The sequence below is a fragment of the Girardinichthys multiradiatus genome, chromosome 10, assembly GCF_021462225.1.
Source record: "Girardinichthys multiradiatus isolate DD_20200921_A chromosome 10, DD_fGirMul_XY1, whole genome shotgun sequence".
In the NCBI taxonomy this organism is placed as follows: Eukaryota; Metazoa; Chordata; class Actinopteri; order Cyprinodontiformes; family Goodeidae; genus Girardinichthys; species Girardinichthys multiradiatus.
Window position 1 is genome coordinate 4,026,423 of NC_061803.1, and position 26,184 is coordinate 4,052,606.

General features: G+C 36.4%; 2 protein-coding genes across 5 annotated transcripts in view; both read right to left on the reverse strand.

Annotated features, from left to right (window-relative positions):
• Positions 1-188: 188 nt before the first annotated feature.
• Positions 189-9,054, reverse strand: LOC124874934 (potassium voltage-gated channel subfamily A member 7-like). The gene is made up of 3 exons (XM_047376616.1): positions 6,582-9,054; positions 5,666-6,448; positions 189-1,952 (listed from the first exon to the last, which is right to left on the reverse strand). The coding sequence occupies exons 2-3, from the start codon at positions 6,335-6,337 to the stop codon at positions 1,059-1,061; spliced, it is 1,566 nt and encodes a 521-aa protein (XP_047232572.1). The 5' UTR covers positions 6,338-6,448; positions 6,582-9,054; the 3' UTR covers positions 189-1,058.
• Positions 9,055-9,726: 672 nt separating this feature from the next.
• The window catches only part of LOC124874933 (potassium voltage-gated channel subfamily C member 1-like), a 77,771-nt gene continuing 61,313 nt past the window's right edge, over positions 9,727-26,184 (reverse strand). For 2 of the 4 annotated variants that reach the window (XM_047376615.1, XM_047376608.1), the window contains exon 6: positions 9,727-23,773. In XM_047376615.1, the coding sequence (XP_047232571.1) occupies positions 23,619-23,773 (155 nt within the window). In that variant the 3' untranslated portion in view covers positions 9,727-23,618. The remainder of the gene's footprint in view (positions 23,774-26,184) is intronic. The other 2 variants (XM_047376614.1, XM_047376609.1) reach the window with 1 other exon arrangement.

A 26,184-nucleotide genomic window follows, 5' to 3' on the forward strand; every position in this document is an offset into this window, starting at 1 on the left:
GGCAGGGATCTGGACTCTATCCACCAAAAAATCTAATTTCATCTATTCCGACTTTACTAGCTGCTGAACTTACAAAATGAAGGTGGTTTAATCTAGCAGCTTTACATTAGTCTGCATACCTTCTGTTGGTCATCGCTTTGATGCAATGGAAAGTCTGAGTTAAATAGAAGCAGAGAGGAACATTACTAGAACGTTATCAGATGACTTCTATTTGGCAGTTAACAAGATGTTTCTCAACAACATGATATGCAGTGTCAGATACAGCAGCCTGAAAAATAATTTTTATATCATAAAATTAAAAAATACATCAGTTGGCAAGTAATTTGTAAATAATTAATAGCATAAACCTTTAATCATGTGTTTTTATGTTCACTGCCAACAGATGCCACTAGCTTTCAAGAAAATAAAATAGTAACTTTAATAAAAACATTGAGCAATAAAGCATAAAACAAAGGCATTTTTGACATAGCAAAACAAACCCACAAATACAAACAGAACATGAAATTAAAACAGACAAACATGATTTTTGTATATTTTAAAGCACAAAAGAGCTTTGAGAATGTGAAGTCGGATCAGGACAGATCCCAGCCTTTCTTCAGAGGCAGCTTTACTGTTTGGCTGAGTTCTGGTGGGACATAACAGTCATCTATCTCGCTTACACTTCAACCTTTAAAGCAAAAATACCTAAGACGTCATAGTTTCAAGGCACATACTTTCTGAAAGTCATTTTCATCTCAAACTGGAAGTGTTTCTACATGTTAGCTGGAGTTATTTTTATACCATTACCCTGAGAATAGAAAGCTGTTGGTAATTTGAGCTGTTCTGTGAAAAAGGCTTATCGTTGGGTATATTTAGCTGGATTGTGTGGCTATAAATTGCAATTAAACAAGGACATAGAACCAGTACAACGTTTTTAGGAGGTATATAACTCATTAGGTGAGAATTTACAAGCATGCCTTCAGAGTTCTTCCAGCCCTTTGACTTTTATTACATGAATTAGCTTATTTATCCACGTTTCCTGTGGCTTTATCTAAGGGCACTATAAATCCCCATTGTCTCTAAACCTGTGTAACTAGTGGTTCCCTCAGATACATATTCCCTCCTGTGTACTCTGCCGTCTGGCCCGCACATAGTCCGCCAAGTAAAGTCCCGTTCAGAGGGTTGCAGGTTCCTTCACTGGCATAAAATTCTGGATCCGGATACCTCTCTCCTTCTTCAGGCTCCTCTCCTTCAGGCTCCTCATCTTCCCACAGGGAAGTCTGAACATGAGTGTACTCAGTTTGATCTTCACATTCGGTCTCTCGGTGGTAGAAGTAGCTAAAGTTGGACACAATGACGGGCACAGGCAGCGAGATGGTAAGAACACCGGCAATTGCACACATAGAGCCAACCATTTTACCCCACACTGTTGTTGGGTACATGTCGCCGTATCCTACTGTGGTCATTGTGACGACTGCCCACCAAAAACCATGCGGTATGCTGACAAAATCTGTTGCATGGTGGTCAGCTTCTGCAAAGTAGACAGCACTGGAGAAGATGATGACCCCGATAAACAAGAAGAAGATAAGTAGGCCGAGCTCACGCATGCTTGCCTTTAGTGTCTGACCAAGGATCTGGAGGCCCTTGGAATGCCTAGATAGCTTGAAGATCCTGAAGACCCTCACCAGCCTGATGACTCTGATGATGGCCAAAGATGTGGTTGGAGATGAGTCATCATCTTTGGCTAGCTCAGTTCCCAGGGTGACAAAGTAGGGTAGGATGGCGCTGAAATCAATGATATTCATGACATCCTTAAAGAAGTGGATCTTGCTGGGAGCGCAAGAAAGGCGCATGATGAGCTCAAAGGAAAACCAGCATATACACATGGTTTCCACCATGAAGAAAGGGTCATTGAAAACACTTTGGGGGGCAGGCACGTTCTCAGAAGAATTGTTAGCCTGGGGGTGGTACTCCTAAAGAGGAAGAGACAGACAGTAGATACATTAACAGCTTGAAACAGTTTCCAGTGTACAGCTGAAAGGATGGTAAACAGAGCAAACTAAGATGAACTAATGAAAAATAACAAAACATACATAAAAACAAAAAAATAAAAAAAGAGATCAAATATAGAAATGCCAGAAGCTGTTGGGAGAGAGGAGATGTCTGTGGCAAACAGACAACTTCCAGGGGAAGGGATTAGTGCTCAGAGGATTTTGTGTCAGCTAGGTGCCATTACCCAACAGTTATGTTGTCCATTAATATCACTTAATTGTTTGACCTGCATATCTCTTGCGTATCTCAGCTTTGCCCCGCTGGCTTCACCTGTTATTTGTACAGTAGCACCAAGGTCAGTGGCCAAGGTCCTTAATCCTACTGACCTCATTGTTTTTTATGTTTTCCTACTGAAACACAGGTTTAGATTTGTCAACAACCGTTCCACATGACATTGATGTGTTCTGATAAGAGCAAATAATTATTTGAGTGAAATCCAATATGTTAAAGTTGGAAAACATAAAAAAGATGCAGGAAAGTGTGTTCTAGGAACATGCATAATTTATTTGGCTTCCAAGTCCTTAAATGTCTTCAGGTCCTCTGAGATGTAATGGCTTGAGATAAATAGTTAACTGGATTGATAATGCCAGGGAAAGTCCACATTACAATCAAAGGTCCTTTCATAAGGATTTTCATTCACAGTTAAATGTACTTTTTAGTAACAACACTTCTTCTCCCTGTTTTTCAGATTGTCTCTGTACTTTTTGTTCTGTCTGGTGCTTTTATCTGAGTTTTTTCAGTTTCTCCTGAAAATATCAGTAGTTAACCTCAAACTGCTTTACTAATCACCTTGAGTATCTCCAATATGGCCGTCATCAGGAACTTCTTGAACTTGATGACATCAGTGAAAACACTGTTAGCCATGTTTATGCTAAGCTAGGCTAACTAGCAAGAGGTTTTCAGGTTCCATTGTTAGCCTACTGTACAGACATTGTCTGGTCTGCATAGACAACTGAGTAAATACACATCTATTAAGAAGCATATCTACAGTTCGTCTACAATTTTCTAATAAGCTAAGTGATATTTAGTCTATAAACACTACCTGGCGATCAGATCTGGTTTTCACTTTTGGGCTGCATGCTAAATATGTTTTACATTTGGCGCTCTCTGAGATCACCTGTTGTCCCATCTGTCAAGTTATTTACCATCATATTTCTGCACAGGATGATATGACACTTGAAACATGTCTCAATCACCATCCAGTCAAAAGTATGGTGATAAATGACCTCAATATAGAAAAATATGTTATATATATATATATATAGAGAGAGAGAGAGAGTTTCATAGAAGCTTAAATGATCCGGGAGTATTGATGGTGACTTTCAGTAGCGGGTTAGTGACTGTGTTTATTACTAAAGCTGGATATCTACAGTATGTGTTGATCCGCTGCAGGGGCTCTCTTAAGACTAAATATAACCCGTTTAAGATCTCCAAGAAGAAACATTAGTGCCTTCCTCCGCTGCGCCTCATCCATCTACACCTTTATCGGTATTCCCATCTCCCTGTGTAACACTGCCAGTGCAGTGGAGTGGGCGTACTGATTTGGACAGGAGTAAGTTACAGTAGTTTCCTGGCAGCAACAGCAGCCTGGCGCAGCACACCACTCCTGGAGGAATGTGTTAACATGACCCAGTGTATCCTGCTCATCCTGCGAGACCTTTAAATCATTGGTTCGATGCCATCGGCAGTTTTGGCTCACCCCTGCTCATGTGTACGGTCATTTGTGACCTTTCATTAACACACTTAACCGTCCATTTGCTCTGTCTGCATTCTAGTTCCCAGGCGACACTCGCTGTACCCTTCCTGAAACCATATCAGATTTAACAGCCGGCTAAAATAATCACACCCTGAGCAACCTGCAGTCTTTCTCTGGTCTTCTACCAGGCATATTCGCTAAAAGCTTCCTGTGCAAGTATTTTTCCTTCAAACACACTGTGGAACTCTCCAAGAGTGTTTACCTACACCTGCTTCACATGATATCATGTTGCCTTTCACCCAGATAGTCAAACATATTCCATGAAAAACTCTACACCCTGGCGGATTGGTATGAAGGTTGTTAAATGAGCAACATTTGGCTGTTACAGTTTCTATGGCTAAGACAACATTGTGAGAATATTAAAAAATTGACAAAATGATAAGTTTTTAGAATAGACTGAAGGGTCCTATCAGCAAATGTGTGTCTTGATGTGAGTTAAACTCGGGTTTGACTCAAGGTGCAAAAACTACTTTAAATGTAATTCAGCTAAATAAAATCATAAGATCATATTTGTTTCAACATGAAATACTAAATATTTAGGTTTAGTGTTGGCATAGTTAGGTAGTTTATTTGGATGGTTAAATTGAGGTCTTCCTAAACTATTAGTAAATATTCTAATTTAAGTGTCGTTAAACAGCACAAGTAATAATAGTGTTGGCTGTTTTGGTTGTCTTTCACTCGATTAGTTCAGGTACAAAGAACAGCCATTTGTAGCAGGACGTATCGTACCCGCCAGGGCGAGGTTTTGTACACACTTTGAAAACCAGTGATTTTAGAAAAAGTACTTGCGTGCCTCCAATAAACAATATCAACCAGCTGGAGGTAGCTTAGAAATGGTTTGGTTTGAGAACAGGTCATAGTCTTTCATATTTTATAGGAGTCAGCTGGTTAAAATGTAAAAAACAATGTATGATTTTAGAAATATGTGACATTTAAGCCTTGCTATGTTTAGTTATCTTGATCATTCTTTAAAATTATATCGGCTATAGTTTCAGTGGCTCCTTTCGGCCCCATTTCATACCGATGCATTGCCATTTCATCCTTCCTGCTTGCATTTTGTTCCTCCGGCAAACCATTTTACACCCATGTGCTTAAACTAAGTTGCATTCGGTTATTTTCCATCATATTTCAGTATTTTCATGAATTATGAAGATGAATTGTTATTAAAATCCTTAAATCTAACATATAATTTAAATGCATTATAATGAATATTTTTTATCTTTAACTTTGCATGACACTCCTATTTATTTTTAATTTGTCCTCTAAAAATATCTGACAGATTAGGACTTCTCATCAAACCAAAACAGCACTCAGGGGCCCAGCTACTGGCACATGTTATTTGTTAGAATCACATAACCACATTTACGACTTAGTTGCAAGTAAAAATGAGTTTAAATCATTGCTTATCAAAGCAATTATGAAACTTGCCCCAGCATACACATCATTTTGTACCTAAAAAAGCAATCAAAATGGCAATGGAACAAATAGATTGAGAAGTAAAATGACCAGAACCTGGTATATGTATGTGAATAGAGAACTGTATGTTTACATGTACAAGATGGTAACAGTAAGGGACTAAATGGCAATGTGTTGGTACTAAATGGGGGTTCAAAGGTGTGAATTGACCTGGAGCCAAAAAATAATATGATATTACAAATAGGTATGATGTTAAGCTCTCATGAGGAGAACTCACTTCAGTGTGTTTCTCAAAGAGACAGGGTTTGTTAGGGTTAACCCAATAAATTCAATCTTTTAAATCAGGAATACATTAAAATGATCATTTTTAGACTGCCTAAAACTTAAAATGTGCCAAAACCATAAGGAGGCCTGTCCACTAATCTTTTTCCCACACATGGTATAGAACATTATGTTCCCAACCTCTTTTTTGAAGTCTGGCAGCGTTTCCAGGCAGAAGATGAGAATGGACACCACTATCACCATCACACTGATAATGGCAATGATACGGGCCCCCGAGGAGGACTCGGGGTGCTCAAACAACATCCACAGTTTTCTCTGGACCTCATTGGACGGCAGGGGCCTCTCTTCCTCCTTAGGGAAACCCTCGTCCTCCTTGAAGCGGTTCACAATGTCCTCTCCGAGCTCGTAAAACATCAGCTCTTCCATGAAGATGTCCAGGGGTATGTTTGCAGGCCTGCGGAGCCTTCCCCCTGATTGGTAGAAATACAGGATAGCATCAAAGCAGGCTCGGTTTCGATCCAGGAAGAGCTCATTTCGAAGTGGGTCAAAGTACCGGGATCTCCGCCTGGGATCCCCGAGCAAGGAGTTGGGGAACTTTGCTAAGGTACGAAGTTGGGTTTCATAGCGCATTCCTGAAACATTGATGGCCAGTCTTTCACTTAGAGCCCATCCGCTCCTCCACAGAGACCCTGAACGTCGGCGGTCTTTCTTCTTCTCGTTCTCATTCCCTTTGTTCTCTTTCTCTCCCTTTTCCTCAATGTTGAGCTGGTCCTTCAGATGTTTGTCTATTTCCGTGTTCCCCTCGATCCCTGTACCTCCTTCTTCATATGGCTCTGGGCCCCCACTTTCCATCCCTGCTCCTCAGAGAGCTTAGCCAACTCCTCTCCTGAGACGTCTTAGAAACACTGGACCTAAAAATGGACCCTGTCTACAACCAGAGAGATAAGTCCATCGTTGGGATTTCTGGTGACAGGAGTAAATGGCAAAGCAACAGATTTTGTTACAGTTAGTGAACACAGCAGGTTTTATGTCATATAATTGATTAGAAAAACAACAAAGTTGATTGAGAGTTAGTGTGAGAAGACAGTCTACTCACTCTTTGGAAAAAGAGCTGCAGAAAGACACTAATGGGAGGATGAGGAATCACATTCTTCACCTCCTGCTGCTCATCAGGTTGTCTGTCTTTTCCCCTGTCATCATGTATGTCAAATAAACAAAATCCTTGCTTGGCTGTCTGCTATCAACCGGCACAGCGATCCGTTGTGTCCAGCTAGACTCACGGATCAGGCTGGTCACAACCTCTGCCTCCAGTTGTTTGCTCAAGGAACACCCAGGATCATGCCCTGTCTCTCAGTGCATGAAATGTTTTAGGAACGCTGTCGTGTTGAAATTGGATCCTGCGCGGACCTCTCCACCTCCTCCCTGTCATGTCCCCTCCACTTCAGCCATGAGGCATGACAACCTTCAACCTCCCTATCAAATGACACCATTGCCCAGCACAACATGGTGCTTTCAAGTAATAGGAGGCTCTGACCATATTTTTATAATGCCAGGTTTTTGATTTAAAGCACTGATAATCATTTTAAAAAGCCATCAGATTTAAAGGGGTTTTACATTTTTATTTAAATATGGTAGGGTAATACCAGTGAAACGCTTTGAGGCTTGTTTGTGGGACCAAATTGCAGACTGAAACTTGGGGGCAGCATGGTGAGTAGAAGGATTTAATTTAATTTAAAACAAAACTTGCATCATGCATAGGGAAGAAACAGGTCTGGGAATGATCCAGTGAAGAACACTGACCAGCAGAACTTAAATACTGAGGGAAGTGTGAGAAATGATATGGGATACAGGTTTGTCAACCAGGAAATATTTGGAGCAGATGAGATAGAAGGTAAGCATGGAAACTGAGGGAGGGACACTAATTAACATAGAGGAGCTAGACTAAGACACAAGGAAACACTTAACCAAGGGGAAAAGACAAATAGAGACATAAAACAAAGAATAAACTAAGCACCTTAACACAAAATAAGTAACTAGTATGGAAACACCTTGCAAACAATAATGAACACAGAAAAATTGACTAAATATGGCAAGACATGAAGAACATAACAAGGAAATAATCAAAATATAAACCAGAACCCAAACACCTTTGGATCGTGATAAACACCACTGATTTTCAGATGATTTCGAAGTTCACTTCGTCTTGCAGGTTGTTCTGGAAAACAAAAACACCTTTTAAAATAATTAAAAAATGTCAAAATTATTATTACTCTGATCAAATTACATATTTGGTCAAATGACTTGTTTAAGATTTAAAAGTTTAGAACTTTGACTCAACTCAAGACTTGCATACCTTGACTTTGGACTTGACTTGAGACTTTCATGCCTTTACTCGAGGCTTGACTCGAGACTTTGGTGGAAAGACTTGAGACTTACTAGTGACTTACTACACAATGACTTGGTCCCACCTCTGGTAGGTTGATTTTTTTTGGTAAATAGTACATGTTCACTACCAAAAAGTTTTTGAACACCTTTTAATGAGTTTCTTTATCTTTTGAGAGATGCTTATCTCATTTCATATAAGAAACAAACTTCTTAGTTGAATGGAAATAATTTAATCTAAATATGCCAAGGGTGTGAATAATTCTGGCCTTAACTCTACCTTGAGAGAAACTTAATAAATAATCAGGCAGTATTCTAATTACGGTACTACCATTTGCAATTTTTACTGCCGATTAGTCTTTGTGGTTTATGAAATTGCAACCTTAAAAACTTACAATAAATTAGTTTTGTTTTCCTTAAATATTTTTAAAAAAGACAAGATAATTTTCAATTACTAAATCAATATGGAAAATATAAAAATTAACATATACGTTGCCAAATAGTACCATAATTTACCACCAGAGGGAGGTAATGTTTTGTAACAGAGGAGCTATAGAGCCAAGAGGCTATAGTGGCGACGTTTCCTCATAGCTGCCTTCATTGTTATCTCCAGGAAACATGATGTGGTTTGTTTGGCTGTGCTTAATGTGGCCAAAACGTTGTCAAACATGGAGGTGAAAAGTAACTTTTATCTGATGCATAATATGCTTCAGATAAAAGTTTTATTGAACAAGTACTTCCTGTTCTGTGTACTGGTCTCCAACACTGCAGCTTTTCTGTGGCTTTGCAGAGCAATCATTACACCCTGTGATACTCCTCACATGGCTACACACACACCAATCGTCTCTGTAAAAGCAGTCTGTAACATGGGCAATCGCCTAATTTACTGTGCCTTGCAAACGTTTCGACGTGCTACAGCCATAGACGTTAATGTATTTTAATGTGATTTTCTATGAGAGACGCAAAATACTGATTAATTGTGAAAGAAGAAACAATTAAACGTTTTTGATTGATAAAAATATGCACATCATGGTCAGAATTAATTTTATACTGGAAGAAAACCTGTTAGCAACTCCAAAACACTTGAGACTGGGTGGATTAGCTCCAAGAATGTTCCTGTGTTAGAATGGCCCAATCAAAGTCCAGACCTAAATCTAACTCAGAATCTGTTATAATTCTTGAAAAAAATTGTTTTTTGACGCTCTCCATCAAATCTAATTGAGCTTGAGTTATTTTGCAAAGAAGAATATTTTGTCTCTAGATGTGCAAAGCCAGTAGAGATATACACCAAAAGACTTGCAGCTGTAGTCGTAGCAAGAGTTGCTCAGTTCTCAGGGAGGGTGAACACAGGTTTGTGGTTTAACGTCACACAATGTGAGATACTTCAAGCCATAATAATACTTTTGGAAGGTACTTCAATGAACTGGAATGTCTTTGTGTCAATAATTGGACTCTTGAAAACAAATTTTGAGGAAAATTGATTTAGCTGTTTATATGAAAGAGAAAAGTGCATTAGATTACTTCCTTACCCCAAAATATCCTGACCCAGTTATCGATTATGTAAGATTTAAAGATCACCTTCATGTTAAACTCCCACTTAGAAAGCTCTTGGAAATGTCCTCAAACTTTCAGTCACATTTAATGTGTCACTCTTTTGTGTCTTGAAAGACTTTGGATTTTTTTTTGCCTCCTTATTTCAGGTCTGATTATATCAGTCACTGATTAGTGGTCTCCCTGTTGCTGTCAGATTCATGAACACAGTTAACTGTGACAGTCGCTTCACAATTTCATATCCTACTCGGTCAGTGTGCATGAGGGATCACTTATTTTGTTTAAACTTCAACAAACCGACACACAACTGTGATTACTTTTCTTTTATTTTAGGTTGATCTCACTGATTTTTAAGCAATTTCATCGTCTCTGAAAAAGCATCTCATGACTGTTGTTCAGTTATTCATTCAAGCTGCAATGCAGGTTGGTTCACATTAGATCCCATTGACATTCATACATTTTAAGTCTCAATAGTAGAAATATGTTCAATTATGACGCTTTATTGATATGTGTCTATTTTTTTCTCTTCAAAATATAAAAAGATAGATCATGAACATTCCATTGAAATATACTTTATACAGTTCTTGATGAGTTGTTCTTCGTGTTCCAACATTTCAAAAATGAAATCCGGCGTAAGTCACAACCTGACGTTCCAGTGACCACCTCTTCTTCCCATTCCTGCTCCATTTAAGACCACAGTACAATGGACCAGTACCTAAGTCTGTTTTACACAATAATAGCATGTAAAATGAATCTTTGGGATGCTTATGTGGGTGTTTGATGCATTAAATTAAACGTCTATAAGGTTTGACTTTTGCCATATTTTCTAATTAAAATAACATTTAATATATTAAAAAACTTTATATAGTATGATATAATTTGCTCTGAAACAACTCTAGTCTTATCAATTTGTAAAATAATCTTTTTAGATATATGTGATTGCTATGTCACTCTATGGAAAGCCATAAAGCCACTAAATAGGTGGCTGAAAACATCTAAACTGATGACAGCACATCTGCGTCTCAGGGAGCATACAGTAAGTGTCGATCAGTGGCATTCATGGTGTGGATTGCATACAGTGTCCTCAAACAAAGAGACAAAATGAAAACATTTTGGAAAAGAACAAACATGTAAGTCAAATCAACAGGATGCACTTGGAGGATGTGTTTTCCAAGGACAATGTGACAGCTTCCAAATATCTGCAGAGGACATGTCAAACTAACACAAAGTAGCCGTTACGTATCAAGTAAAGCATTTCTGTTCTTTTGGTGGTGTGAGGTGCCTTTTTTTTTTTTTTTACATTTTCCAACAAATAAAAAACCTTTAAAAATAAAACAGACTTAGCACAATCAACATTGTAACTCATTCTGATCACCGAGTCTAAATCAAATGGCAGTATTATGCATTAGGGGAAAAAAAGACATCTTTTTCAGCCTGCCACTGGCAGATAGTCACAATGTGGAGAACAAAGATATAGCGAACCTAACACTGGAGAACAATGGAATGAAAATAGATGGACTACCAGGCCAAAAAAAACCAAAAAACTTCACAAATATTTGGGTGAAGCAAAGTTTTTTTTGCCGGTGTGCACACCATTTATGAAAAATCTCTGTGGACATCCAAGCTCTGAGAACCTTTCAAAATGAAAACTTAAAACTGTGTTTTAAAAAGATACGTACCCCCAAAACATTTTTGCAACTAGAGAAAGTTCTAGACCCTGTAAAACCTGTGCAGACTCCACAGAACTGTTGAACGCTCTCTGTAGTCTACATCACACGGCGTTGTGGTCAGCTTCCAGGTGAAAGTACGAGAAATGAGCGGAGGACCATTCAGCTGCTTAAGCTAAACCCCGGACCAGCAGGGCCTGAAACTCACTTGGAAATCCAAACCAAAGAAGAGGTTCTGGAAGACCCCTCAAAACTCAGATCACCTTCGTCTTCCTTCAATTTTTCACCATTTTCATTATTACCAGTCTAGCCTCAGGTGGACACCTCTACTTCTTACCCTTTCTGCCTCACTTTCTGACATCATTTTGGAAGCTCTGGGTCTCTTTGATTGGTGCTTGCATGACTGCGTTGTATGATGCAGTGAGCTAGCCAGCAGGATGACAAGAACTCAACCGTATGGTAATGACAGATGATAAGACCTGACGTTTTTAAAATAATGAAGACGAGCTACCTCTACACACTCATGCTGACACTGTGAGTGTGAGTAGTTTTCAGTTGCCTCTCCGAGGAAGACTTTGCTGCTCTAGAACACGGCACAGTGTTTATAAAGTTATCCAGACTGGAATCATGACAGGAACAATGACAGAAGGCCGAGGGGAAATGGCAAGACTCTGTTCCCCCTTGAGAGATTATCAAGTCATAATGCATGCATTTTTTTACACATCACTGTGAGGTGTTCACATTATCATGTTTCTATATACTAGAATTTATTATGCTTACAAAGAAAATAGCAAAACACCTACATCCACACACACTATCAGCACACCTGAGTCCCTAAGCCCACACTCTAACTCTGGAATGGCAGTTAGTTCCATGCAACTATAAAATCTCTTAACTCCTTGCCATATTGCATCTTTTATAATCTGAAGGGTGTTCCTGTTCTTCTGCAGAGGGTGAGACTGCTATCTCTGCAAACGAGGCATCCAAGGCTCTCAAGAATGCCTTCAACACCAAAGCTTTGAAAGTAACTCAAAGGACTCCATTTTTATCTGCTACAGTCGTGACAACTCTTTCGTTATTGCCAAAGAAAACAAGCAAACTATGATAACTAATCAAGCTTTCAGACCTGCGACAAGGAGAGCTGCTGTTTCAGTGCGGCTGCTGCTTTTGCTACTGAAGATGTGCAAACAATTCAAGGAGGAAACATGGACTTTGTGACTGAAAACAAATAGCACACTTTGCTCATATGCTATGGGCAAAGTTGGTTGATTGAATGTTTAGAAAGTATGCTGCTTAATGCATTACAAAATAAAAATCATGGCAGAGGTCATAAACACTGAAATGAAGAGTGTAGGGCAGTAGTAGCAGAGAAATTTCATCAAACAAAACATAGTTTAGGGTGTACTTTGCAAACATACATGTTTCAATATTCACATTTTTTTTACTTTTCAAAAGAAAATATAGCTCTTCTCTTTAATTATAATCTTTTTTAAAACATTAATTGCATATAACATTTTTTAAATTTATTTTATATATACTTTTTTGTATCTCTAGCACCCTTGTCTTCAACTAAGGGCTTGCAGAAAAGACAGTCATGCAAAGTAGTCATGCTGGTAAACAAAGTTACAAAAATGCATTTTTTCCCGTTATTCTTATTGTCCATCCTTTGTCTTTTCCATGTATGAATGGGCGAGTCAGTCATTGCTTGTTTCAAAAACTCTTTTTTCCCCAACACCTGTGGGATGAAGGAATACTTCTTTTCCTGGATCTTTTCCACCGGCACATTTTCGTTTCAAGCTTGTAAGACCTCGATTTTGTTTCCTTTCTGCCTTTCTGGACTCTTCCCAAACAGAAACCCTTCTCCAAAGTCATGGAGCATCGTAGATTTGTTTATCAAAATATAGATTTGTTCTCTTTGTACACGTCCTCGCCTGCTCTACTCCGTTTCTCTGAATATATCCTTTTGGCCTATAAGGACCCCCCCCCCCCCCGAACTTCATTGTGACATTGTGTTGCCAGTGAAGCACTTGTTGGCAGCAAGAGGGACAAGAGAGAGGCAGGGCAGTATGCACTGGAGGAGTCTTGTGCCTAATTGGCAGTGTTGGGGAAATAATCATCAGATTGGTCCCGTTCAAAACAGTGTAGAACTGTTTTTATTTTTGCTGTAATTTAGGCAGGGCGATTTCCCAACAGGGTTTGACTCCTTGAGTCAGTATTTACTCATGTCTGTTTCTCCCAAACATGGGGATGTTTCTTACGTGTGTAGTGAGGCACGGGAAGCTACTGGCAGTTAAAGAACTAAGAGACAATGGTTAGTATGAGAGGGAGTAGAAGCCTCATCCTATGTTAAAAATCTCCACTAATCTACTATACATTACAGGGGGTCATTCAGCAAGTGCATGCTAAAGGACCTTTGGTACCCAACACAGATTTTCGTGCAAGCCCATATCAGTACATGAGAGATAAAGAAAAGTCTTTTTCCACTATTTAGGGATGTAGACTGTTTAGGGCGAATATAAAATGGACTTCTATGACTTGTTTACGATAATGCTACATGTGCTTTGATTGTTCAGCTTCAGAGTTAGTGCTGTTTGATGAGCAGGGCAGTACTTCAGTCTAATAGAAGTTAATGGAAGACTATAAGTGCTAAACTTTACCAAGGGACTGTCAGGGGGTTCCATTTAAGACCTGTGATTCGTCTCATATTGGTGCATTGAATAAGACCAATCCTTTGTCTCTCATGTGCTCCCTCAATGACCTTCTTCTTCACTGGAAAGGAATACAGGAGTGACATCTAGAAGATCCCTTGAATGCATAATTTTCTCTCTCATTGAACTGTGGATACATCAGTTTTAAGTGAAGGTATTTCCCAACCAACAGATGCTACAGTGTGTTAGCAGAGATGCTACATTGTTCTTTGAGTCCAGGATGAAAGACGAGTGCTTGACTGAAAACTTGCTCAGTTGTTCCGCACTAAAGGCGGTGCTGATTTGGTAAATAAGCAGGATGGTGCTCAAACACTGTCAGAGAGATGTCATCTGGGATGTTTCATCAGGAGTCCTGTTTTCTCCAAAAGTGTGTCAGTGCAATGCTCAGTCAGCTTGAAGGTAAACGGGTACAGGAAGAAGGACTAGGTGAGGGGTCAAATGAACTGTTGTCAAATAGTGTGGTCGGCGATCCAGGAGGCTGCTTTGGTAACAATGTGAGGAGCAGACCATGTGATATATATTTATATATTTTTTAAATTCATGATTACCCTCTGGTCTCTCTCTTCACCTCAAAGATCTCCTTTCAACTGTCCATCCGTGACAAGCCTGTCGCATATGTTGCTCCAGCCGCAATTTTGTTTACCAGTTACTGACTCCTCCTAACAGAGAAGGCGAATACTAGAAACTTAACACTGCAAAGAGAAAAACAGGGAGCCATTAATGTTAAGTTCACATCATCTAACCCATATTTAAAATAATCACGCTCAGACACACCAGAATTTAACTTTTTCAATTTGTCATGTCGTATTTGTTTAGCTGAAGATTTCAAAAGCAAATATAAAAATTACTAAATTACTCAGGTTCTGAATGTTACTGTCATTATGAACAAGAGTGAAATAATCAGGAGTTACCATTACCTGTCAACTGCAGTTTAACTGTGTCAGAATGAAGTGCACAAACTGAAATAACATGCTTCAACAACAGTCTTTATCAACACAAACAAACATACACATCTACTGGAAAGGTTAATCTCAAATAGCAAAATCATGAAATGGAAACATTACAAAATGTGGAAAAACATTAAAATAAACAATATTAGAGAGATCTACATAGGATTTGTTGCTCCCTAATCTGTAAATGTGTTAGGGATGTAATATGTTCATGTGTATCAGAAAAAGAGTTGGTTTTACTTTTCAAAGAAACTTTCACAAGACTTTCTCCTTAATGTATACTAAACATTTTGTAAAATTTTTATGTACAACAGTACATTTAAACAGGTCTTGGTCATTTCACTCGTTCGCCATTTCGTGCCTTAACAATTATATTAAATTTGATGTTTAAATGTTTCATAACCACTTTGAAGCCAATGATTTAAAGTGATTTTCTATATTCATACTCATAAACTACTGAAAAACATTTGGTTATCTGACTCCAATAAATATTATTTGCAAGTGCCACTCAGAGATAGTTCGGTTTGATGTTGATGTTAGGGGTGCTAATTTGTCATGTTTTATACGAGTAAACGGGCCCCAACAGGGATGCGAACCAAATTGAGTGTGATTCAAATATTTCAGATAATATTATAAAGTTAAATTAAATCACATTCGAGTTCTGACCATATTTATGACCCTTTATATAATGCTTTTATTGTCATTATACAAATGTACAATGAGATTAAAAATTTTAAATGATCTCTACAGTTTATTGAAATCCTTAATGACAAAGACAAATAAACTGATACTCCATGGTTTAAGTACATTGGGACAAAAGGGGCAAAATGTTACTGCTAAGGTATGAAACAGGGATATGGGGCGAAATGACCCAATAAAACATTTCTGAAGGTTTTTCCTTCTTGGAATCATGGAAAATGAATCTTGTATAACATTCACCAGCATATTAAACACACATCAACACCAGACATTATCCATTATTGTAGCTGCTTAAACTTCTTCTGTGTGCTCTTCGTTCCACTTTTTCTCTGCTGATGTCCACAACATGGACATCATGGGGTGGGGTGGAGGTGTTACCAAAGTTCATAATGTGCCCACCAGGCCCGTATAAAAATAAAAAACAGGGTAAATTATAAACTTGGTGTGCAAAACCATCATGTGATCTATAAGCAGCAGATTATTACATTACAATTGGGCCAGTCAAGCCCAAGATAGTAACTCATGCATTAAATATACAAACTGTAAATGGTTTTAAATAGAATTTTAATGTAAAATTAATTGTAAACATGTTTAACAACAAAGTAACAATCAAATGAAACACAGCAAGTTTTACAAAAAATCCAGCTAAACTGTTGAGGGTTGGCAAAGTTTTTTTTCCAAATGTCTCTCATATACTAATAATTAATAAGACATAAACATGTTTTCAAGAAAATAACATTAATTTCTTTAAACCATTTTGACTATTTTTTTACTATGTTTATGCTCTATATAGCTATATAATTATACTTTTATAGAGATTTTTTATTGCACGATTTATGTCATATTAATTCATTTTCTATTATTCTTTAATACTGATTGTAATGTCACTCCATAAAACAGGGGATTCCAGACTTTCTAGTTACATTATCTATGAATCGACTATTTTTATTTAAAGAATTGTATTTTATATTTGGATTTATATGCAATAAATTGTCTAATTTTCACAATTTAAGTATCACTGGAAACCTGTTCAGTTTTTCAAGCTCATTTAACAGCTTTTGTTGCTGACTATGTTGTTTCAAAATCACAGAAAGCCAATAAAAAAATTGCCAAACCAGCTGGCATATTGTTACATATATATGTCATAAGCAAAATAAGCTAACAATAGCAGTTGACAATTGGTGTTATTTCCAAGGTTACATGTAACTTTGCCAGACATGTCTGCTATGTTTATAGCATCTATTCTGAATTATAAAATATCTGCTTTTTGGTTTAGTAACCCAGTGAAAGGGAAGACAACGTGAGGCACCAATAGGAAGTCTATTGCAAAGTTGTTGGCAAATACATTTTCATCACACATTAATATTTTATGTGTAGTTGTCTTTTTTATTCTAATTTGTAGTACATTAGTCTTAAATATATATCCAAATTGCAATTAGAATATTCAAAATACAATGGAAACAAATTATGATCTAGTATGGCTTATCACAATGATTTGATAAGATTTGTTTCTATATAGCTTCTTATACATGGATCTTTGAGTGTGTACAATAGAATAAATCCTTAGTTGTAAAGTAAAGGAATTCATCTTACTGATGAATGCAAAAAAATTAGGTATTCATCTCACTGCAGAGTTCAAAAGTCAATCAAACACAATTCATTCCTGTTGTTCTTTAACAGTCTGTTTTCAGAGAACCCCTTCTCATCAGAAAACTGCAAGGACACAGTTGTTGTTTTTTTTTCTTAATCTTCTGCCTGGTTAAATAAAAGTTAACTAAAAATAAAATACATTTTAAAAAGTGTAAAAGGAACTTTTGTCTACATCTTTAATAAATAGCAATGATTAGACAAATTAAGATGGGCATACTTTGGAAGTCTTTTGTCATTACTTTGCTAGTACTGAAGTTAAAACAGAACAAAAACATGTTTCTTAAGTATACAGTTTATGCAAATGTTATATTCTTTCCAGTTTTTAGATCCTGTATTAAAGACATTCTGGATTGTGAAACAGTGTTGTTCTTAACCTTTACTTTAGCTTTTACCTGTAACAGAATGCTAACATCGTGGTAAGACAGCAGAATTGAGTCAACACAGTCTTAGCATGCTAACGGAATGTGGCTGAATTGTGTTGTTTAACAGCCATAGCTTTAACACATTCTGTCATTAAATTTGTCTGTTTCAAGAAATATTAGTAAGATTCAGAAGTATGAAATTCAGTAATATACATTTAATTTACTTTTTCTAGAATGAGATTCTGTCTGCACATAGTAGAGACGTTGTCATAGCAGCCACATCACCAAAAATCAGCTATTTTAAATCATTCCATTTTTACACATTTTTGATTTTCAGAAAATTTATAACTTTAATATGTGAATGTTTTACATACTATCCCCACAGCTCTGTAACGATAATTTAAAATGTTGCCTCCAACAGAATGCTAACACGTGCTAACACTTTACTAACACATTGTTGCATGCTAACAAGGTGTACCTATATTACATTGTATAACAGCGAAGTTTATACACCTTCTGTCAAGAGATCTGGCTGTTTCAGGAAACATTAACAATGGCTAATTACATGTAGTGCACATTTTACAGTGCCTTGCAAAAGTATTTATATGCAATACTTCTTCAGACTTTGTCATTTCACAACCACAAACCTCCATGAATTTTATACATGGAGGTTTATGATTTTGTGTGATAGACCAATACAAATGGAGTACTGTGAAGTCAAAGACAATGATGCATTACTTTCTATTCTTTTTACAAGTAAAAATCTATAAATTGCAGCATTTATTCATATTCAGGCCCCTAATTTTATAGTTTGTAAAACAACCTTTCACTTGTTACACCTGCACATGACACTTTTGCTCATTCTTCTTTTCAAAATAGATAAAGCCCAAAATTGTACACTTTCACTTTGAGCATAACTTGTTCATTTGTACATATAATAGTTCACACAGTAAACGCATTCTCCCACCTGAGCTGTGGATGTCTGCAGCTCCTCTGGAGTTACCATGGGCCTCGTTTCTTTGACTAATGCTCTTCTTGCTTGGTCTGTCAGTTTAGGTGGACACCTATGTTTTGGTTGGTTTGTAGTTATAAACTTCAATGTTCAGAGCTTGGGATATTGTTTTCGATCCTACTCTGCTTTAAACCTTCTCCTTGACCTGTCTGCTGTGATCCTGTATGTTCACTAATGTCCTATAACAACTTCTAAGGTCTTCACAGAACAGCTGCAATTTTTATACTGTGATTAAATTACACAGAGATTGATCCTGTTTACTTGTCAAGTGACATCTCAAAGATACTGATTGACCTGGATTTTTATTTAGGGGTAAAAAAAAATATACATGCCACAATTTCTAGATTTCAATTTGTAAATAAAAACTATAAAACCATGCATATTTTTCATTCCATTTTACGATTATGCATGTTTTTTTGTTGGTTTATCACAAAACAATTAAATAAAATACTGAATTCAGGGATTGCAACATGACAAAATGCAAAAGGGGTATAAATAGTTTTAGCAAGTAGCTGTATTCAATAATATACTTTGCATTTAATCCTTATATGATCCGATTCTGTCTGCACACATTAGGACTGTGGGCTTTTAGCCTGTATTTGTTGCCAGAAACCTTTTTATCAATAACATTTGGTAGATTTATGTTTATTAATCTTGGTGAAAATCTTGATGTAAACATAAAGAATCAATACGAATGACATCAAATAACTTTAATGCATTCACATGTACATTTTTTATAATGAGCACTGAACTATTAAGCAATGCTTCAGAGTTTTAGCTAGTTAAATCTAGCCATATTTTGCATTCTACATTGACATCAGGGTCTACAGGGACCTCATGGAGGCACAACAAGGCCTGGTTTGTTTCCTACAATGTTAGGTGAAAACTATTCAATTTAACTTGTCAGAACAAAAGATGATTCTCAGTCGTGACAGTCTAATTAACCTAATCGGTTTTGGTAAAACACAAATATAAATATAAGTACAGCAAAACAAATTTCAAAATAAAGCTGTGTGAGAAATTATTTGATTCTTCTTATCCATTTTCTGTCAGTTGCATAAAATATTTGCACTCTTCCTTTACTGTAAATGATAACATGCACAAGTGATTTACAAGTATAATCCAAAGCATCCACAGAGGGTAATATCCTCTGATGGAGTCGCTTTATGATTGTACAACATGTAAGTGCGCTTAAAAGGTTTAATGAGGTACTAAGCAAAGAAAACCAACAGATAAAGAATGAAAGTATTATTCCATGTTTGTTCATATGGACCATGATTTTCTGAAGAAAGCCCAATGACTGTACAGAATATCACCATGCATTTTCCTCATTAGGTGCTCATAAAATGGTTCTCTTCATTTAAAAACCATTACCCAAGTTCGGTTTCACATTATACAGCAAAAAGCTACAAAACTGCTCAGCATGCTAAATGACAAATTATCTTTTTTTTTACATGAAATTGGGGACATAAAGCAAAACCCTAAATATATGTCTGAAAAATGTTTTACATCTGTCCCACAGCAGAAAGTTTCAATTCCAGTCAATTAAAGCAAACATTCAAGTGCTGACAGATGTTTCATTTACAAATTTCAACTGCAGTTCTTCAAGTTAAAACTTTGGAAGCACATGGATTTAAAAAACAAATGGTACCAGGACCACAGATTGTAATAGTTATACTATAAACACCTAAACAAACATACAAATGATCATCTTTTACACGTGGAAAATGTGATCCTAAATCAGTTTTGTTTTTATTTTATATTTTCTTTGAACGTTTTATATCCAGTGGTACAGCAATGTGGTTCGTTACAATGAAAAGCAGCAAAATAAAAAAAAAAGAAAGATATGACTTGTTTTCCAACCTAAAACCATTTAAAACTTCTACCACATCAACATGGACTACACTGGCTTTAAGTGAAAATGAAAAATGGCTCTGGTCTGAACACTTTTCTACACTTACAACCAGAAAAGCTGAATCATGCTAACAAGTGGTCTGCCTTTTAAGTATGTGCACCTTTTCAGGGTAAAAATATATCTGCATATTTACATGTTTATGCACAGCATGTTTTCCAGCATTAAAGAAATATTGCACATTTATTGCATATGTGAATGTGACATTTTTTAGACTTTTTTTGCTCATCTGTTGCTCAACACAGAATGTATATACATGAAAAAGATACACCTAAAGATGTTTATCTCAGCTGTAATAGTTAAAAACATTGTTTAGAGATACAGATTGTTTATTTTCAGTCAAATTAGAAAAAAATATATATATTATTCATTTTAGAGAAACATTTAAAACAAATAAAACCTGATTAGGAAAACTAACAGTCATGAGGTGATACAAACAATAATCAAAGTGTGTTCAATGATGTGGGCTTGAGTCCAGTCTGTTTTATATAATCCATACCTTACGCCTACATGCAAGTTTTAACATTTAGTAATTAACACTGATTGTTAGTAAAGTGCTTGTTTTTGTTTTAGCTTTATAGTTAAACACAGTCATTTAAATATGACCTTTTAAAATTACTTTTTGAGGAGCTTTTAAAATCCACTGCACTTAGATTTCTTAAAAAAATAAACAAGCTAATATTAAATATTTCATTTATATTACTGTCTTGATAAGGATTTTTTCCAATCGTCCATTCAGCCATTTCCTGTCATCAAATAAATAATGTAGTGCAAAACTTATTATGTGTTGTAATTTTTAGTTGTTATTTTGTCAATAGACTCACTTAACAATACTGTCTCTTTAAGTTCTGGTGGCCAGTGATTATTCCACGCTAATCATGACTACCTTCCACACAATGGACATCCATTAAGATCTTTTTTTGTGCCTTTTAAAGGTTGTCAGTCCTTGACTCTATTTAGCCCGGAAAAATATTTTGAAAATTGGTATTTTTTAGCTCATAGGTCTCATTCAAATCAAGTCTAAACAAGGAACATTGAAAGTCAGGCTAGGTCAGCCCATTTGATCAGCCCCAGCCAGCTTTCAACCACATTTAGACATCCTAATGTGGATGTCTTCTAACCTTTCACTTTTCAACCACAGTTTCATGCTCAGGTGGTATTTGTTGCCAAGACCAAGTATAATGTCATCAGAATACAGAAACAGCTGATTTTTAAATGATATAATTTTAAACTTTTCTATCAACTTTTATCTCCAGCATGAGAAAAATTTACAAATTATTCCCAAAAATCTTTGTTTTTGAACAACAATGCTAACTCTGTGCTTGTGTGTTAGCACAGTGTTAGCATCATGCTAACTCAGTTCCAAAATGTGTACCCGACACGTCAGTGTATTAGCACCTAGTCCAGGGATCTGCAACCTGCAACTGCGGAGCCGCAAACGGCTCTTTGAACCTTCTACAACAACTCTGGCTAAAGAAGAAGAAAAACCAACAAATGTTTTTAAATATAGATATAATAACAAATGAGGTTTAAGCAGTTTGTCAATTTTTTTCATCGAACAACTGCATTGATTTTTCAAAACACAATGACAAAGATACCAGAATATTTTTAAATCTATTTTTCTTGTCATTAGATTGGGAAATAATCAGTTCTCTTTTCACAACAGTTTTGTTTCTCTTTATTTTAAAACCTAAACATAGAATAAATGTGGGTTCTTTAAAAGTGACAACAAATTTCCAGTAGTAGATATTTATCAAAAAGTAAAGCTTGTCTTTATTCAAAAGATCATGTAACATTAGCAGCTCTAAACACGTTTTATTTAGCTGGACTGAGAGCAAAAATGGCTCTTGCAGAGGTTGCAGACCCCTGACCTAGTAACTGCCTAAAATGAGGATCAGCACAAATGAGTTGCTCATGTGCAGTAAAAGCTCAGCATAGGTCACGTATGTGTGAGTGTGTTGAATGATTGCTAGCATAACATAAAGTATCAAGAAAAAGTTTCAAAGCGATAATGTTTTCCATATTACCCGTACTACTTTTTAAAGTGCTTTAATTGAGATGACAGAGGAAGGGCCCGAGTACCCAAAGTTTTTTCTGAATGCTTGAAGCACAGATTAACACAAACTACCCATTCTTTTTAACCTGTTGCTGTGCACTTCTGGTCAGCTGCCTGAAACAAGACTGCTATATTAGCAACAGCAGGAATAATTGTTGCTTTTCTGTTTTGAATAAAATAATTTAGATGACATAAATACCATGCTAATGTGGTACTTCCCTGTAACTGCAATACATAATTAGATGAGGGCTAGCGAGCAGGTCTGAAATGCATGCTAGATATTTCTGTCTGAAAAAACAAAGATTATCTTGATTTTCTATAATCGGAAAGAATTGAAAAGGTAAAAAACCTGCTAAAGTTATGTTTTCTGCATTCAAAACTCATTTTGCGCAGATCTTCATTTTATATAGTTACACATGTTCCTCCCCTACCCGTCCTTAAAATGACAGAATGGACCTTTACCTGCTAACTCCAAGGTTATTCAGTATTTGCATATATGGGATTCTATCCTCAGTGTATTAAGATTAGGCCTATTAATACTCTTAATTTACATCGCAGTATATCTTTTTTTAGCTCTAGACATTGCTTTAACATGATGCTTAAACTTTCTACATACTGTAAGTATCCTATGATGACAGGATGCTAATATTGTGTTTTACAGAAGCAAAGAACTAATCATTGTTATTCCTACTATCCTCATACATCATAAGTCACAAACAACAAATGCAGGAAACAAGTTTACCATCAATGTAATCTACAAATGAAGATTTTTTTCTTTGGCTAAATTAACTTATTTTTGTTTCATGTTCATTTCTCTGGCTGGAGATGCTAGCTTAGTTTTATTTGGTCCACAACACAAAATGAATGTCTAGCTATAAATGTAACTTTTTAAAATATCAATATCAATTTTTTTTATTCACTAAACAATCCAAATATTTTAATATTTCATTTAATAATTTAGAATAACTGTCTTTAAAGCTACATTTTGTACTTTTACCCCATTTGCATACCTGATGCATGCATCACAAACTTGAAATCACGACTACAGGTCACTCTACATTCAAGTTCATTTCACATTATTGCTATTTGTTTGCACAATATAATATAATGCAAAGGGAAGTTTCAGCGTGATCAGTCTGTAACTAATCCACTTCTTTATCATCCAATCAAGAGCATCCTTTCTGCTACAAAATGGAGGGGATAGGGGAGCGACAGCGACGCAGTTGTCCCGGGGTCTCATAGTTCTCAAATGGTGGACTAGTGATGGGGGCGAGCCGCAGGGATGACCCAGCCATTCCTGATATGTTATTGAGACTGCGAGATTTCTCTTGGCCAGTCGCTTTATGACCAAAAAATGTGGACGATTGGTTCGGGTTAGGACATGTGCCAAAGAAAAGTAACAGAAATCAGAGATGAAATGTATGGGCATAAAATGACAAAAGTTCCAGATTAAGGGGGTTTATGAGGTTTACACAGATTGGAAATATAAATATGCAGTTTATAAAGTCATAAGAGAAATTTAAAATGAAAAGCACATAAATGAAAAGCAGAAATAAAATGATTGATTTGAAAAATGTTTAAAAAACAACAAAACAATATCAAGGACACACAAGGACAGACAGAGACAAGACAGACAAGACAAGAAAATGCGAGTTATGACATGTAATTCTTTTCTTTTTTTTTCAAAAAACATAAAGCAAAAATATTTACAGATATTTAGAAACTTAACACCAATTGAAGGCCCATTGCATAAATCACCCGACACTTTAAAACGTGGTGCAAAATGTTTCATATTCAGGTGTTTTAGGCAAATTTAGCCTGAAGTAAACAGTTAAACACAAACATGGAAGAGCAACTCATTAATATAGAGAAGGGGTTGACCACACAAAGTTTTTTAATTATAAAGCACCAAAAATGTCTGCATTGATTACAGCAGATCTTAATAGTGCGCAAAACCCTGTTAAAACACCAGATTTTTGTGTTTTAAGAAAATTAAATTATTATAAAGCATTTAAAACCTCTTCCACCTTTAATGTGATATATGTCCTGTACAATTTCAGCTGAACTTCAAACAAGCGTCTTAGGAGGCAAAATATAAAACATTTTACAGGTGCAATTACTTGCAGCAACCTTGATAAATTTATCCAAATCTATTAATGGTGATCCCACAGGCTTTTTTCATGTTCAGCCATTCTTGTGCTTGCATTTATTTTTTTAAAGCCATTTTTTACTGATTTGGCTTCGGAAATCCGTCCATCTTCTATTCCTGCTTCTTCCACACGGGGTCTACTAGCATTTACCTGAAGGTTATGGATCAAAGCTCTATGATATTTTGAAAAGATCAGAATTTCATTCAACTTTTCAGAAATGGCAGTTGCAATTGAAAAAAAGTGACACCAAGGCATAATGCTGCCATCACAGTGTTTTAACTTGGGTTTGGGGTTCTTTTGGTGATGCTCAGAGGTGTTTTAAAGCTATAAAAGTACAAGTAAGCCCAACATTTTTAATACCCCTGGCAGATTTAGTTATAACATTATGTTCATTGAACCAAGAAGTTTGTTTTTGATAGAGATGGGCATCTCTCAAACAATAATAAAACAATACAACAAAGAATCGACTTTAAAAAAAAAAGGCATCAGTTTTTATGTGCATTATATAAAATCATGGCAAATTATTTATACTCTTTTCAATAATCAGTGTAAAACTCATCATTGCAATTACCATAATTCAACACTTGTTTTAATTGCTGACCTGCTTTTTGAATGATTCCACTGGTACCTCTTGGTACTGTGCGACAAAAGCTGAAAGTCTTCTTTTGATTCTTTGTAACGTTTCCAGAAACTAAAGCTTGCAAATAAGCAAAAGCCAGGAAAAATCCTACGATGACAACATAACTTTACATCCAGTTAATTATAGTTAATCTATCTTACAGCAGGTTTGAACTCGAGAAGACAAGGAAAGGAAAATTGGTTTAAGGGAGTGCAGACTTGTATAATCAGGATTCTGTTGAACTGTGCAGCATTAGTCATATTAAAGGTGGAACATTTAAAACAAATCATCATATTGTTAATTTTTACATCACAGAAACCTTGCATTTTACCAGGGGTGTATAAAATTTTGAGACCCACCGTAATTGCTTTTAAATTTGCTTCACTTCATTTATTGCATTTGCTTGTGTAAACTTCAAATGGCCAACGTAAAAATGTTTGCAGCAACATTTAAGAACAACATTTCCTACTCGGCCGTAACCGTATCCTGTAACGAGATCACTTTGTACTTTGTTACAGTGGGAAAAGACACATAATAAGGAAGAGTGATTAGTGGCTAAATCCAGCTGCGCAAGTGACTTTATAAAAAGCATCAATGTTGCACTGCTCAAGGTAAGTTTAGAACTTATGCAATGGCAAAATATCCTTTGTGTCCTTTCCCGCTGTATTTTAGGCATGAAACACAGCATGCAGATGTTGAGTTTTCCCTGCAGGACGGTGCCACAGAGAACAAAGGTCTGTGCTGACAACGTGTTGTTGCATCAGATAAGGTGAAAAAACCATTGGTAGCTATCTACCAATGAACTGCTAACACACACATAATGGCTGGAGCTTTACAGTCATATTACGAGTGATTTTAATGATTTCCAGTCACTGTAACAACAGGCTTAAAAAAACTCCAACCATCACATGGCCACAGACAGACAACAAGGAACACCCACAGCAACAATATGACGCCCTTTGTGTCTTCCTGCCAAGAAGC